The sequence below is a fragment of the Aythya marila genome, assembly GCF_965140915.1.
Source record: "Aythya marila genome assembly, chromosome: 2".
Classification (NCBI taxonomy): domain Eukaryota; kingdom Metazoa; phylum Chordata; class Aves; order Anseriformes; family Anatidae; genus Aythya; species Aythya marila.
In genome coordinates, this window is record NC_139043.1 from 21,200,699 (window position 1) to 21,218,502 (window position 17,804).

Consider the following 17,804-nt stretch of genomic DNA (forward strand, 5'->3'; position numbering starts at 1 on the left):
TCAGTTTTGGGCACCTCACTACAAGAAGGACATCGAGGCCCTGGAGCATGTCCAGAGAAGGACTATGAAGCTGGTGAGGGGTCTGGAGAGCAAGTCTTACAAGGAGTAGCTGAGGGAGCTGGGGTTGTTCAGCCTGGAGAAAAGGAGGCTCAGGGGCGAACTTACTGCTCTCTACAGGTACCTTAAAGGAGGCTGTAGTGAGGTGGGGATTGATTTATTCTCCCACATGCCTGGTGACAGGATAAGGGGGAATGTGCTAACGTTGTGCCAGGGGAGATTTAGGTTGGATATTACGAAAAACTTCTTTACCAAAAGGGTTGTTAGGCATTGAAGTGGGCTGCCCAGGGAAGTGGTTGAGTCACTGCCCCTGGAGGTCTTCAAAAGACATTTAGATGTATAGCCTAGTGATATGGTTTATTTGAGGACTCGTTAGTGTTAGCTCATGAGTTGGATTAGGTGATCTTGGAGGTCTCTTCCAACCTAGATGATTCTGTGATTCTGTGAAATTTTATCATTTCACTTTGGCCTGTTATTGTAACAACACAAGCCACTTCAGAAAATGTTTTTCCATTTCAGTATAAATGGCATATGATGGATAAATTGTAATTAATATCGGGACGAGCTGTGTAAAACCAACTGATTTCTGATTATGCTCTGTTACTAACTCTGGCTGTTTCCTCTGAAACTACTTCCAGAACAAGGCTGAAGTAAGCTTTGATCTTTTCTTATTATAACCAAACATTTTCTTGACACACTACTGTTTTCAAAAGAATTTCTTCCTAATGTAAAAAAAGGTGGAAAAAAAGATTTATTTTTCAGAGAGGTATCCATACAAGTAACGTGTTGAAATGTAGTAAGGGGACATTACTGATATGTACTGTAATTTTAATAGTTTGTAGGAAAAAGTAATGTCAACTAGCCACACTTCACTTTCTAGGTGAAGTTGTTCACTGGTGTCTGACTTCAGGTCAATGCCTCCAAAAGCAGGATGTGATATACAGCCCTTTGAAAGCCAACTGATCAACAGCGGCTTACAGCTGAATTTCTGTCACAAAAGAGATAGCAATCTCCTTCAGTGTAGAACCAGAAGTCTAGTTATCATGATGTAACAGCCTTTCCAAATTTCACAAATATTTTCAGGTTCATCCTGCAAAATAACTGAAAATTCAGAAATACCACTGGAGACAATAAGAAGAAAGATATAAAAGGCAGATACAGATATATTTCTCCCCTCACTTCACCCCTCACTCCTTCTTTCAGCTCCCTACTCATCTGCAAGAACCACTTCACTTTCCTACCCAAGGCTTGGTTATTCTGTGAGTAAACCATTTAATGACAATCATTTATCACTTAGGCGGCTACCAGTTTATGTGAAGCTTAGAATTAACGCTATGCATTTGAAAAGAGATCAAACAACTCAGATATTCCACAAGATCGAATGGTAAGGAAGGGCAGCTTTCCAGTTTTTCACATACATAGGATAGCTTCAGGTCTTACAATTTTTCATGTCAATCGTATTTGGGAACTAAAATATTACGTGCCTAGTAGTGAAAGGACATGCACTAATTGTGCACACATGGATGTCATTCCTCAATTCAATGCCCAGGAAACCTTTTACTATAAATTCATTTGAAGATTTGCAGTTACTTTTAGCAGCAGTGGAACACAAAGCTTTTCTATGCAACTGCTGTTCCAGCAAAGAAAAGGCTGAGTGCGATCAGATGAAAAAAGCAACATACAAATCTACAGAAACATATAATCAGTGTTGGAAGTACTGTCTGAATAAATAGGCCAGGAGAAGATAGTTCTCTGCTGCTACTGCCCATAAAGCTGGTAACTTTGTAATTGGACAGAGATGTCACTTGTATACCTTGTAATGTACCTCCTTAGTGACATATGAAAACAAGCACTCCAGAGTTTGAGCAGGAATGCACTGGCATTGTGAAAGGCAAAAGACTCAGTAGATCCCTCTGGCTAATTGCAAAGTGCATTTCTTCACTCCCTGAGCCCTGACAGTGACTAGGATGGGCTCTGCTCCTTGCTGAAGTGAATGTGAAGCAGCTTGCTACACAGCATCCAACCAGGGTTCATTTTTCCTTGAAATTGCTTGTATTTTGGAGTCTAAGCTGACATTTGCTTTACCAAAGGACAAACTGTTTCTTTGCATTAAATATTTGTTCCCAATCAAAACCATAGAGCACAAACGCAAGTCCTGAAAATCAATGTAATATTTAAAATAACAAAAACAATTTCAAATTTACTTTTCTGTGAAAAGAATTAAGTCAGCAGCTACATTTACTACACATTAACATATAAATATAAGCTTGAATTTTAAAAGTGGCTTATAATACTTTATTTCTCAAAAAAAAAAAAAAAAAAAAAAGTGTTAAAAATGTTCTTTTTATAGTGGCCTGCTCCATTAACATAAATAAATAAATCGGAAAAACAACCCCAAAACAAATCCACTCCAACTAAATAGGCCTGTAAGAATGTCAAAATTTAACTTCATAACTTATTTTTGACAGGTTTTGCATTAAATGTAATTAAACATATGCAGTGGAAATCTCATCCTATTGCAGATATTTTGTAAGTCTGTTTATTATAACTAGAAGACAGCTATGATAGCATATAATAGAACCTTACATCTAACCACAATGTTCAAAATTATTATTTCAAGTAAGACAATGCTGCACATGAGAACCAGAAACCACAGTGAATTTCCTGGGAGAACCAGGGGACAAAATAAACAAAACACTTGATTCTTGTTCAATCCTTTTCCTAATTTTGTTCATAACTCTTTACAACTGTGCAGTTTTTTCTCATAGCTCCTGCATCCAAAGGATCAACAAACAGAGGCAAGGAGGTTCTCAGAGCAGCTGCAAGGCTTTTGTACATTTAGGTCATGCAAAAATACACTGCAATTAATGTAAAACTGCAAAAGAGACAGACAGAGACTAATCACCATTCATGAAGACATTTGAAGCCTTTCCCTATACAGTTCATTATGATGGAAATCTCCAACTGTACATTCAGCAACGTTGCAAAGATGATGCAACTGTCTACCAGTTTGCCTAACTGCTTAAAACACCTCACATCTGCCTGAGCAGCCGTGCCCATGGCACAGAGGCAGCCCTGTCACCTGCAGAAATCTCACCTGCAGAAATCTCTGGGACACGCAAGTCCTGTCATGTCCTTCAAATGTCTTGCTACAAAGGGATGCATGCGATGCTGCCAAATTTGGGTGCCAGCTGTGGTATACCCTGAGCAGCCAGCAAAAGACATTTCTTCTCACCCTGGCATACACAGAGGAAAAGCACAGAGCCAGGAGGCATGCATAAGATGGCAGCAATGGGAGCACTGAAGACACAGACATGACAGCAGGTCCAATAGCTGCCACCCACACAGGTGTCATCTCTCACCTCAAGCTCACATCTCCCCATGTCCTCTCACAGGGGGCCATATACATCCTCTCAGATGCCTCTGAACACTCCCTCATCACCTCAGCAATCTGAAAAGCAGCTCTGGCAATCATCTCAGCAGCCAACAAGTGTAAGCCCCATCTTCAAAATTTCATCATTCTCACTGCTGCTTGGAAAAGGATATGTTGACTTCAGCTGTTTGCAAAGTAATATCAAACATGTACGTCAGTTCAAGGCAATAAGAAAGACTCATAGCCTTCAGTTTTTAATAAAATATTATATTTAGTTGTTCTCCCCTGTAATTTTCTCATACCCTGCTATAACTATGGAAAGAGTAAACAGATGTATAAGAAGACTTTTTATGATGTCTTGCCTGTTTGTTTTGGTTAGAGGGTGTGTTTTTATGTGTGTGTGTGTTTGTTGTTATTTTTTTAAACACATGGCAGCAGTTTGATTTCTATTCTTAGTAACCATTTGAGGCAAAAAGGGCCCATGAAAGAATTGAAGGCCACAGATGAACTTCCTTTCCGCTGTTTTTTTTTTTTCTCAGCCATGTCCCCTCCAGTCACGCATGCCAAAATCCCATGCTTTATAGGGGCATCTGTTCTACTCTCTCCAGGCCAAAAAAGGAGACTTTTCAAACCCTTACTACAGATGAGGAAATGTATAGCCCAATGAGCCTACTGAAGTTTTCCCATGTACACAGAGTACTACACAGAGTGCAGTTTCACAACTGCCACGAAAAGGAAAGTGCCTTCCTCCTCCCTCCCCACTTCCTTCCTCCAGCCACACACTCCCAATCCATTTCTTTCCTCGAATCTTTCCTCCTACTACTCCCCGTCTAGCTACCTTTTACCACATGACAGAGGAAGTGATTTATCAGCCATGAATGAAACCCTAAATCAACAGCTGAAATGACATATTCTTATGAATCCCTACATTGCTCTAAATGCTTTACCCACTCTTCTTTTATCAACCTGGTATATTTCATATGACAAGAAATACATAAAATATACTGTATTTCCTATACCAGCACTACTTTTAGAGACATTATCTAATTTCGTATCATAACAAATAGAGAATCACTAGATTTGACTAAAGACAGATTAATATTGCTTGACACAAAACGCACATCACTCTGAAACAACACTGCCTGACCATGATTTATGGTCACATGCTGGCCTTAACAGCGAAGCTTGCCAGCTCCCACTACTGCCAAAAGAACAAAGCTGTACCAAAATCACACTCTATATACAAACCATGACTTAAGGTGGCTTTGTCCAAGTTCAATACATTCCCTTCAAAACGCTGTATTTCACAGTGAAAAACATAAGATCCTGCAATTCCATCAAATTTAAAACCCACAAAACCACAAAAGGTTTTAATCTGTTTCAAATGAGCAGATGCTGTAGTGTGTGTCATGTACAGCTTCACTGCAGCCACAATAGCAAGTACAGGCCACAGGCATCACTGGCATTGCCTTCAGTGAATCAATATAAATCAGACCAGAAACACGATGAACTTAACAAAATATTCCCAGACAGAAGTTTCAGGAATAAAAGATGATAAAAATTAAGCAGAGCAGTAGGTATATGTTTTCGTGTATTAGAATCAGTGTTTGCACAATACCTCTAGAAAGTTCTGACACATATCATTTTGTTATGTATAAAAGCTACAGGCAAGCCTGAAAAGCTCCTTTTTTCTCTACAAGCCAAACATATCTCATAATTAAAGGCACACAAAGACAGTAAGAATATATTTAATTGCAAATGAGCCTTTTTAAATTTAGATATTCTGGCTAGCCAGAATATCTATCTTGTTCACACACAGTCTTCATGAAGCAAGGATAGTGCTAGCAGAAAAAGCACATGCAGTTTTTCAGCAGACAACTGCTAGTCCTAGGCAGTAAGACCAAAGCTAACACCTGTCCCCAGGCTGCACTACCTCTTTGTGGCTCAGTCTGTAAATGTACAGACTGGCAGGCTGCATGTACAATCTGAATATAACAGCTCTTCCACTCGCAAAAAAGGAAAATCAAAGCTAAGCTCTATATCTGGAAGAAAATCAATTAAAAGAATGAGAAGAAATTTCTGACACAGCCCAAATCTCTGGTGAACTCAAGACTAAGAGGCTTGTTTATGAGCAAAACTTAGTCAATATTTTCAAATAGTTTTTCAGTGCAAATCTTAGTTTTACCATTCATAAAATTCAATAGGTAATTACACAGCTAGGCACATGTCCTTAGAGGAAAGTAGCAGAATAATGAATTCCCTACATAATTATTTATAGCTGTGTTTTTGAGTGAACACAGTGTAACAGGCATCAAGCCAATATTTAAAGGGAAAAAAAAATAGATTTGTAAAACGTTAAATATTTCAGTAAGCAAGTCCATAGTCCACAGTCTATTTCACAACCTAATCTGTTTTTGCAATACATAGAAATCCCAACAACTCAGACTGCCTCTGTGATTAATCATTAGGATTTAAAATAAAACCTTGACAAATACAGGTCCTGAAGTGCAACCACAAAATATGTAATGCTATCAGAACATGCAATTTGCTTAAAATAATGTTGCTGGGAAGTGCCACAGTGTTGTCTGCAAAATATTTTGTCTGATCCGTATTTTGAAAAACCCTTGGGAACAAAATCATTACCATGCATCAGTCAAAATGGCAGCAAGTACAGATCAGATTCAATTCAGTCTTTCATAGCTAACCCCAAGAACAAGCTGCTTATCACTCCAAAGCTCAGAAAAGATGATGAAAACTATGTAACACAATGTTCTTTATCTCCCTGAAGACAACTGATTAAAGTTAGTTAGGAGCTGATTAAAGCGTGGTGTGCAGTGAGGCTTCTCCTTTCCAAATACACTGCGTAATTGCCGATACGAGTTCACAACACGACACAAGGAAAAAAAAATTGCTTCCCTCCCTCTCCCTCTCCTGCTACTGAAAAGTCAAGCAGGAGCTGCTTGCAAGTGGAAGGAACGCCAAGTTGTTATTTTCTTAAGCTCCAACTTCATAAATAACATTCTGGAGACAAAACTAAACAAATAATTCTGCTAATATTAACAGATTGGGACATAATCCAAAGCATTATCCTAAAACCTTATAGATTTTCAGTATCACAAGAAAAATAGAAATAAAAATCTGTAACAGATAAAATTCACAGTACAGATGAGATTCAATTGGATGGAACAGAACCATTTTAAAATTTGCTCTTGTTTCAGTTTAATGCTTCTTTTATATAAGGCTCTTCCCTATTTCAGTACTTTGAAAAACAAATTTAAATGGAAAAGATCATTGTGCATACAGTTGTGCAGGGTGCATTTCATACTCCTTATACAACAGCAGGAATTTTCAAGCAATTTGAATAAAATGTCACTTTGTTCTTCGTCATTCAAATAAAACTAAGTTGGCATAGCTTTTACTGCATAGCATTTAGTATGCATTGCAAGAAAATTGCCAGGTGCACATATTGGAGCCAGAGGTGCATATGTCCTTAAGGAAATAATAAAATGCAAACACAACAAAGCTTTGTCAATGTAAGTAATAGACACCAACTCCCTTCCCTTGCAGCAGCTTTAACTTAAATGGCCAGTGCCTCCCTGGATTCAGATGACTGAATCCTATACAAAACTTGTTCTTGCACAGCATCTCCACTGCCTTACACATACAGACCATTCTTTCAGGACTAGACATACTTCTCTCTTCCAGCACCATTTCCCATCAATTCCTGCAACAAGAACCTGCACGACTTTCCCATCTCTCCTAGTTTAAGAACAGCTAAAGAAGACGCAAAAACGCCTTCCAGACATACCTCCTTCTTTATGAGTAATGTAGACAGCCCTTAGCAATAAATGTTCAGGACAATCAGGATTCCTTCTTGACTGCAGAAGGGAGTATTTGTAGAGATGCATATAAAAGTTGCAGGACAAGTTCAAAGTAAATGTAAAAGGAGACAGGAAGTGAGGGGGAAGGAAAAAAGTGGAGGAAAAAAAGGCAGCTATAGGCATCATGAGCACTGCTAAAACAAAGACGTTGTGTGTAACCATGTATAGATCACAGCAACTGCAAAAAAAACCTGCAAACATCTCTCCATGCAAAAAAATTACTTTCCAGTTTTAAGGTAACACTAAAATAAAATAAAAGTAAACTAAGTGGATGCATCATTGATTCTACTGGCTTGTGGATTATTTTTCTGCTGCTTTTCTGCAAAATTCACCCATCTCAGTAGAAACAGCAATGTCTTGCACTCACTTTTTCCACAATTACATTCACTTATAGCATGTAAAATATCCTCCAAGGAAGACAGACACATCCATCCAATATGCAGCACTGAGGGAAGGGCGGAGCAGCTGAGACAGCAGCAAGTGACTCTACGCAGTGGCTGGTGGCACATCTTCATTAATACAGGAGAAAAGCAAGCTGTCCCGGGGGGAGGATCAGAGCAGGTAAGCCTCTTGAAGACACAATCTAAGCTCTGAAATAAACTCAATTGTGAAGATGCACTTCTCCTATACACCTGCTTCAACTCAATCTGTACCTGTATGTGATTTACTAGGAATGTTTTGTATTTATATATATATATAATTTTTGGACAATGCAAAATAACAACATTTATCTGTTAACATCCCTTCGTTATCTTCAGTCACGGTACCATCTCAATACTGAGCTTTGCTTCAGCAATCTATTAAATCTGATTGTTCCCTGAAGCTCATTTCACCCTTCAGTCATTTGTATTATATCACTTTAACTACTAAACTTAGATTTACTTCATGGAAATATATAAATCTCCTCTCTAAAAATCTGTGCTTGACATAGTCATGGTCTATGTTCCCCTCGTAGCAGTGGAAAAGATACAGACACTTTTAGACTGTAGCTCACTTACCCTGATTTGTAAGTTTGCTTTCAAAGATTTGATTAATCATGCCCCACACTCTATAGAGTCCGTCAGATCGCCATTGGCTACAGGAATCCACCTCAACATCTATATGGAGTTTGATCATCCATCCTCCTTGTCCTGCTCCCATGAATGACAGCAACAAGGGATATTTAAGACCAATTTCAGAACTCATTTAAGTAAACGAGAAAGGCAAAGAACTGTGTGCAGCTGGTGTAAAATAAACACTCGTAGTCTGCTAAAAATGTTCCAAGCTGAGCTCAACATTCATGAGGAGGCTAAGGAAAACAGCAACACAGATTTCCTTACAAAGAATGCTTGGGACAGAGAGATCTGCTGCCACCCCTAAACGCTACTTTGACTGTTGTTTTTTTTTGTTTGTTTGTTTTTCAGAGTATTTTAAATATATTATTAGTATATATTAGTATATATTAATAATTTATTGAACCAGGGTTTCTACCTTCATGTTTTTTATTGCCACTGATGAATTCTCATGATCAAGTAACATTTCAAACCTATGTCCAACAGACATTGAAATTTAATAGGGACCTGCCTTTATCAAATCCACAGCCTATCACAAAACCTGCCAGCATGACTGCAGCAGGAAAAATCAGAAATATTTTGTAAACAGAAGATGCATACTGAAACAACCAGTGCAACAGCAGTGGAGTCACTGAATGAGCTGGAGAAACACAGAAAGGCAAGCCAGTGAGAAGTAAGTCTGGTGTCTCCTTATGGTAAAACCAAAAACTCTGCAATGAAACCTCCTGAATTCCAGAAACCCTCAAAAAAAGATGACAAAGTCTACACTTGTAAAACCACAGCTTAAATCAGGAGGGCATGAAAACCTGTATTTCTCTTTGGACAAGCATGGTCAGAGTACCTTTCACGCTCTTCAGGTTTTTCTCCAATATAAGCATTCAGAAATTCAATTTCCTTCCATGCAAACACAGCCTCAGTAGCACTGGCCTGCAGCCAAAGACCACACCAGGCTCTGGGTGCTCTTCACTGCATTTTTCATCACCTCTGTTTACCTGCTTGATCTGTTCTCCAAGCACCCACACAGGTCTGGGTGGGTCCATGAGGCTCTGTGTGAGGGAGCACCCCAAACACACATGAATAGGCACAGGCTATGGGAGCCTATAGCACCCCTCCATCCTCCACAGGCCTTTCAGCATCCTTACAATGGGCACAATGCTGCCAGGGATTTCCCCTCCAACCCATGTCTTAAAATAACACTGGGATGTAGGTGGAAAACTTTGAAGTTAACACTGCCTTGCACAGCACTATTTTAAGCAGGAAATCCCTAGGACTGGTAGGGTTTTGATGCTTTCTCCCAAATGTTGCAACTTTAGGCGCTTCCATCAGACTCCACCTCCTCCTTCTCCAGCCTTAATCACCTGACAGCATTACAGAAATAAAAATAATAGAAAACTACTATACATGGAAATGAATAAGAAATAAAAAAGTATTTTTCTGCCAAGATCAAAACAATAGCAACCAAGTATTTTTCCTTGTCTTGGCAGAGACCTTTGCTATTTCTCAGGCTACAGTATCACTCTTTGATTTTACAATTTGTAAAAGAAAATAATTTGAACATTAACATCAGCAAGTCTTCCAGTCTAAGAAGCTGAAAAACACATACCTGGCGTACAAAACTGTTAGAGGTAGTGTCAGAAGATGTACTCCCATCTGAACCTTTAAATCGATTTTTTCTTCTTGCCCCTTTACTGTAAGACTGTTAAAAGAAAAAAAAAAAAAAAAGAGATATGAGTTAGTTTATGTTACACAGACAGCTCTCAGTACAAGCATTATTGACGTCTGCTAGGCTAGCAGGGATTCAAATGATCAGCTTTGTGCCAATTAATAAGCACGCATTCAGTAACTGATGGGACTACGTGCGTAAGTACTCACTAACACAACTAGGTTTGGTCAATTGAGCCGTGAATGTTTATTTTTCACATTCAGGTTTGAAAGACCATTTATAGACATGTAGACTTGTAGCATTATTCACACAAGTCATAACGATTAAAAAACACAGTTTGTTTTGCAGCTAGCTAAAATACACAAACTAGGAAAGGTGATACTGGACCAGTCTCCAGTACACCACAGCTACGAGCCTTCCAGGTAAAGCAAAATTCCAAAGATTGATTCTGCACAACTACATTGAGATACACCCCTTTGTATCTAGTCATGTTTCTTAACTTCATCTAAATTTGCAATAAAACCATGTCTTGACTACTTCAAATATTATTTTCCTCGAGACTGATAAACGCAATTTTGTCTCGCTCATCACTCTGCTGTAAAGGTCATTTTACTAATTCATCTCTCTAGATCACGTCTCCTGTCTTTAAATACCTCCCACAGTTCCCTGCAATAAATAGGGTCTTTGTCTTCACTTTCAAGGTCTGCCTTGGCTTATTCCCAATCTTAGCTCTCATCTTGCATTCAGTACTGAACTTTCAAGTTCTACAATAAGTCAGGGAGAAAACAAAACCAACCAACCAACCAAACAAAAAACAACTACCAGCCTTCATCACCTACATGCTAAATTTTCAGTGAATTGTTTCATATCTTCCCCCAGACTATCTCACAATCCTTCTCCCAAGAATAAAAATTCCTTTACAGAAATCTCATTGTTCTCCTTAAAACATAACAACAACAAAAAATCCTCTTGATAAGAGTGTGCTAGTGTGCTGATATCTCCACAACAATATACTAATTAGTTATACTATTTATCCATTATTTATCTGTTATTATTTCCTAGAATTCCAAGTCCATGAATTCACATCCTGTTTCTGTCTTTGGCCCTAAGCTGCTGCTATTGGTCCTGCATTTAGGCACCATAAGAAAATATGATCAGCTTATTGGTGAACATGCCTATGAATGTATTACAACACAACACTCCTGGCAAGCTGGCTCTGAGACAGCAAACCCCAGGATAAAACTCTGCTTGGGTGCATCAAGAATGTTCTTCCCTGAGTTTGGGCAATCTTCAGAGCACCATGCTGAGTTTCAGGCATGAGTCCCATCAGTTTTCATAACAGGGAAGGATGGGTTCCTGTGCAGGCTTGGAGGCACTCTTAAAATCTGGCAGATTTCTAAGATCATGACCTCAAAATCTGAGCTTTAACTCATAGCTAACACATGACAAATATGACAGAATAGTTTGGAGTCTAGAAATAACTGTGAAGGAGGACAAATAGCCACTACTAACTTAAGATAATTTTTCAAATCAATAAATGCAGATAACTTGTCTCCAAGAGATGCAACAGAACAATCTCAGGCTGTATGTGAACCGTTAATGTTGACTCTGGGGGACTCCAGAGCACTGGCTGAACTCTAGTATTATACCAATATTTTCAAAAGAATGACTCAAGTAACAATAGATCTGTCAACGTGACGCTGATTGTCAATAAAATAACTTAATATTGCTATTTCAGTAGCATAACAGATAACTTAAGAGAAACAATTTTCCCAAAAACATGGATTTATAGCCAAACTATTTTGCCAAATTAATGATTTTTTAAAAAGAGAGGTTGTGGAATCTCTGTCCTTGGAGATCTACAGAAGCCATCTAGACATCTGAGCAGCCTTGGTGTCCCTGCTTGAGCAGTGGGCTGGACCAGATGACCTCAAGCAGTCCCTTCCAGTCTCAACCACTCTGTTATTCTGTGAAAACTAACTGCACGTGATTTCATACTACATACATGTTGTTTAAGGCAGAACTATACAAAAATCAGCATGCTGCACATTATCGGGATGAAAATATGGCTTGCTGATGAGTCAAGTAAGTCACAAAATGTAAAATGAAAATTGAATGAGGAATGATTTCACATGGTTGCATTTCTAAAAGGGCTCTTTGACAACAGAAGAACATTTTGCTAATACAAAGGACTTCATAGATCTGTAAGAATAAAAAGTAGATTGGAAGCACTGTTAACAGAACATTATTCAAATTATTTTCCAATTACTGTTAGAATAGACAGTTCTTAGAGTACTGTCTTTTTCTACACAATACAAGAATACTAAGGTACAGAATACTAAGGTACGTAAAATATATAAAAAAAAAAATCTTTGACATTGATGGTCTTTAAATAAAACAACTGATTTTAATAAAAATTTACCAGTTATTAAAAATTGCTACTACTGAAGTGACAATGATGGCACAGCTACTTGTCAACATTCTGACCATCTTTTCTCCATTTTTTGTGGAAGGATACTAAAATATTTTAAGAAAAAAAAAAAAGAAGAATTCAAAACATCCACATAGCAGTTCAGGAGTATAAAGAAACTACATAAAGATCACAGTATCTAGGCAATTTCATAATGTACACTATAATATTGTGTAATCCCCAAGGAGATAATAGAAAAAATGTACATATATTCTCTTTTACAGTCACATTCCTGTATTTGTACCTAGTTTCTTCAATATATACTTATAGAATCATATTACAAGTTTTATAATGCAAAATATTACTACAATGGCAAAACAGAGACTGTATCTAGAGTTATGAGGGTAAAATAAAAAAGACCTGAATAAAAATGCATTACAAGCACAGACAAACTACTTCTCTACCTGTGTAGCAATGACTAAGAAGATTTATTTCGGGCAACATCACAGTGCAAATCCACCTCAAACTTGTGCTTACCTTGATTTTTCAGTTGCTGGTTTTTATTTATTTAATTATTTATTTACTTTATTTTGTGTGCACAGCAGCCTGCACATTTTTGTTCTAGCCTTATTTAAGTGAAGACTATTCAAGGACACAAACTGAATGCTAACTTCACACAGAAGAAATGTTTGACAGGATGGCAGGCCATGTCTACAGGGTGTAGGGACGGTTGTTCTAACAGCTGCTTTTTTGCATGGACTGATTCTGAATTAGAGGAAAGGAGGTCAATTTCAGCATATGTGACTTGACGGCTGGTTTTGTTATTTTAAAGGTTACCAATCTGGGATTATATTTGTCTTCTAGGCCTTCCAAGTTATTTTCCAAAGTCAGAAATGCCTGAAACTTTGTTCTAAGCATATGATGAGTCTTCCACAAACAAACAGATTTTAAAAAATGATTAAACATCTCTGTCATATGGAAAATCATGAATACTCATTGTCTCATATTCATTATGTTTTGCTTTTTTTTTTTTTTAATCCATAAATGCTTATTGCAAGAAGAAGACCTTTATACCAAAATAATAATAATAATAATAAAAATAAAAATCTGACAGTTACTTACAATTCTGGAAAAAAAAATCCACAATGAACCCATTATGTTACCGTGATTTTCAAATTAAAATTAGTTGCCTTATCTATGTTCTGTGCAGCAGTTGGCTGTAATTAGGTAGCTAAAAATAAAGGGCTGAATCACGACGTGCGGACATTGGCTAGCAAAAGCAGCAACCTGGGGCAGCCTTCCTTAAACTACACAGTAGTCCTGCCTACCAGAACAGCCATAAACCCTGCACAACCAGCTGCCTATGCCATCCTGTAACTTGACTCAGCTAATTTTAATACAACAGATTTCAGCCCTATAAACAAGACTGTTTACATAGAAAGTTTGCTGATGAAAACATTCTGACTGGATTTCAACATAACTTCTTACACAAATGAACTTATGTATACATGTGTTTAGAAGATCAGAACTGTAGCATGGCTTATCAGATGTGTGAAGTTCTTTTAAAATTGGTGGAGTTGCCAGAGAAACACAATACATGCATTTATGTTCTACAGCTTCTTAAAGTATCTAGCAGAATATGTGAAGCCTTAAAATCAAACAAACAAACAAACAAACAAATTCTACCAAAGTCATCTTGCAAAAAACATTTCATCAACAGAGCCTTAACGAAGCAAAGCTTTCCAACTCTGACATGAAAGTACATTGTGCAACTTTTATTCGTCCCATGTGATCAAACAAAATATGGGAATCATATGAAGTATTAAAGGCATGCACAGCAGTTTCCTGATAATTAACAGTTTCATATACAACTACCTCAAGTTATTGCAAACAGATGAGATTAGTGTTGCTCAGTGAAACCCTTTAATTTTAATGAGGTTCTGCCTCAACACATGAAAAGCATCCATCTGTTACATTTAATCCTCTAACACACATGACAAGCAGGAGGCATGGTTTATCACTACAGCAAAATACTATCATCTGGAAGAGGTAATAAAATATTTCAAATGACCAACTATCTACATCTAAGGAACTGATCTTCAGTGAAAGTCTTAAAAATGCCCTTCCCAAGCAACCACTCCAATGGTATTTTATACAAAGGGAAGTATACACAGGGTAAGCCTGAACCTTTACTAACTACAATGGGTAGAATAGCGTCAGTCATTGATACTGATACCATGGTTAGTGGCAAAGATGAACTGTTAAAAAACTAGCCTACTGGTCCTATTTAAAGAATAAAAGAAGGTGTGGAAGATTTACGCATCAAAATCAAATTGGATTCCGGTCTTGAAACAGCAGATGATGCAAAAACAGAGAACAAAACTAGAAAATAAAAAATAAAATCCAGTGCTGGAATGAAGCTTACATGATCTCAGATGAACAAATGATCAATTAAAAGGATTAATAGAATACCTAGAGGTAAGGGAATTGATTGACCCCATGAGAGAATAAAGAATTTCTAGAAAAGTGAGAAATTAAAGTGTGTTTTTCCTTCCTGTGCAAAAACTTTGAAAGATATTTTAAAATGCCCATGTCCCAGTTGAAGAATAGTATCCCAAGTCAGTGCAGAATATGTACGTTCATCTCTATTCATCTCTTAGAAAAAACAATCATTAGCTATTTCAATCAGTTCCTTGTGATATGGCAACAGTCCTGTAGGTCCTGCAGTGCTCCTGAACTGTTGACCATGCTCTGGTCAACAGCCAGGCATGCCACCACTCAGGAACAACACCGCTCAGTGACTGGATGGCATAGTCATCTGGTGAGTAACTGTAAAACCTCACACTTATCACTTAAAAAATATGTATCTTATATATAAATAATATATATATATATATATATATCAAGTCTTTAGGTATAATGGGTCAACTACAGAAAGAGGCATGAATATTTCTCATCTTTGCACCTCAAATCTCACTAGTTTCATAAAGGATGGGTGGTCAGCCTTCAGACAGTACAGCTGAATGTTGAAAGACGTACACAGACATCAGTGATAAGCTTCCCAGGACTCCACAGCTCCATTCCACAATAAGAATGGGGACAATAAGGAAATGATTGGCATAGAAACATATCCCGGCTTGCCTCTGTCTCAAGGCTGGGGTTTCAGGTCACCCTATGCACCCAATTATAGTTCAGCCCTGTGATAGGTACTCAGCCCCGTGACATACCTTCAGTGAAGAAATTGCCTGAGGAGCATAGACTCATGTTCCTATAGCAGGGAAAAATCCCAAGGTTAGGTGTCAAAACCTAACCTTCAAGCAAGGGTGTTTCTTCAAGCAAACACCATTTGCTATAACACAGTTCAGAGAAGACAATGGGTTCCCTTGAGAAATACTATCAAGGTGAGGATCTCCATATACAGTCATTGAGTTCACACGAGCTACAGTGCTGAGTCTGCTAAGTCCATTCCACAGTCCTTTAAAATCTTATACCTACATCAATCAAACAAACAAACCAAAATAAAACAAAAGAAACACACACACACACAAATCTGCTGAGAAACCTTCGATGCTCCTCTCTGCTGACTGGTGCTGGCTTGCCAACAATGCAACTAGAAATAGCCCGATCCTCACCAGGCTCTATGCTTCTGAGCCATCTCCCAGTGCTCTTGCCCTGGCCCCAGGCCAGGTCACCCATATTTTCTACTCCACCAGACCTGGCCTGCTCTCCTCCTCCCCAGTAACCCAAAAAACCACCTTGGTCAAAATCTGCTGCCCGTCCCCCCATTAAATCAATGATGAAGATGTCTGCTCCTCACTTGGCAAAACAGGAGCAGATAACATCACTAGGCATTGGAGATCATATACAAGTCCCACTGTGCCTCCTGCAGCTTCTTAAGCTTGGATGCTATAGTTGTAGGCCACGTGCCTGCTCCTCCCCGTGTGCTCTCCAGGGATTTCTGTATTTCTCTTACACAAGTAAACAGCAGAAAAGATCTGACTCTGTGACAGAAAGAGATTTTCAGGGAAGCATAGCCAGCTACAGGGACGCTTCCCCCTGCCTTGCTGACAGAGACTAAGACAAGCCCTTGGAGGGCAGGAAGGTTGATTTCAGTTGCTTTGTGTTATTTTGAAACTCTTCTATCCTGGCACAGAAAAGAACTGAGAAAAAGAAGCAAAAGTAAAAGTATCTGAGACTCCAGAGAAGCCAAGCTTGGAAGCATACAGGAACTTTTCATCCATAACAGTTTGAAATTATAAACCCAGAGACAAAACAAGACAAAAACAGAGATTGCCTCTAGAAAATGGCTAACATACTCAAACAAGTTAGGAGTGAAGCTGCTGAATTGTTTCAGAGGGATTTCACAGTCTAGAAAAATGTAAAGAACAATAACTGTAACCCACATATGCTGATAATGTGCAATACCCAAGTTGCAAGTAAATGTCTCTGGAAGAGATGACCACACAAGAGCCCTACCTATTATTGGTGAAGTTTGGGACAATATAAATCAACCCCTCAGAGCTAAGAAGAATCATCAGAAAAGTAACAGCTGAAACTTGAAGGGCTTTCTTTAGTCAAAGACTAATAAAATGTATTTTTGTCAGCAAGGACTACAATGCCGAAAGGAGGTTAACACATTGGGAGAGAAAACACTACCTCTTGCCTAGGACCATGAGAAAGTCCAATTAATGGGAGTTTGACTTCATCTCTTCTTCATTTGTATATGCTCTGTTAGGCTCCAGCAAGATTGTATCTGGCTTGTAGGAATGCTGCCAGAAGAGAGTAAAACCTTCCATGCCTCCATAATAAATGGCTATTGTTATTGTTTAAATAAGAAAAGGGATATAAATTTTGTTTGTTTATCACTTACAATGTATTCTCACAAGTTAGTACTGGGAAATATGTTATTGCAAAATGTTTATTTGAAGAACAGGTAAACAGGGTGTGAATTGTGATAAATCAGCTTAGCTGGAACAGAGCAGCAGAGGGCACTGTGATTAATCTGTGGAGAATAAATCTCTGGTTATTCCCTTTATTTCTCATTACCACAAGACAGGCAGGGAGGGGATGGTGCTATGCAACTGAAAAGACAGCTGGAGGTCCAGGAAGGAAAACAGCCATAGCCAGGGCCAAATAACTAAAGCTGATGTTCTGGAGCCACCAGCATGCACGCTGCTCTAAAATTCATGTCAGCATCAGTTGTGGTCAATACAGAATGAAAAATGAGCAAGCCCATCTCTAACCCCATGACTGCAGTTCACCTTCAGCAATGCAAGCTTCAGCTGCAGCTGGGATCAGGGCAGAGGGCAGCCTCCACATGCCACAAGCAAGTGCTCCTTTAGACTGGGAAGGGAAGCCTTCAGACTCT

General features: G+C 38.4%; 1 protein-coding gene across 4 annotated transcripts in view; it reads right to left on the reverse strand.

The window, feature by feature from the left end:
- CACNB2 (calcium voltage-gated channel auxiliary subunit beta 2) overlaps nt 1-17,804 on the reverse strand; it is a 246,102-nt gene that overhangs the window by 224,665 nt on the left and 3,633 nt on the right. For all 4 annotated transcript variants that reach the window (XM_082753056.1, XM_082753055.1, XM_082753053.1 and 1 more), the window contains exon 2: nt 9,967-10,059. In XM_082753056.1, the coding sequence (XP_082609182.1) occupies nt 9,967-10,059 (93 nt within the window). The remainder of the gene's footprint in view (nt 1-9,966; nt 10,060-17,804) is intronic.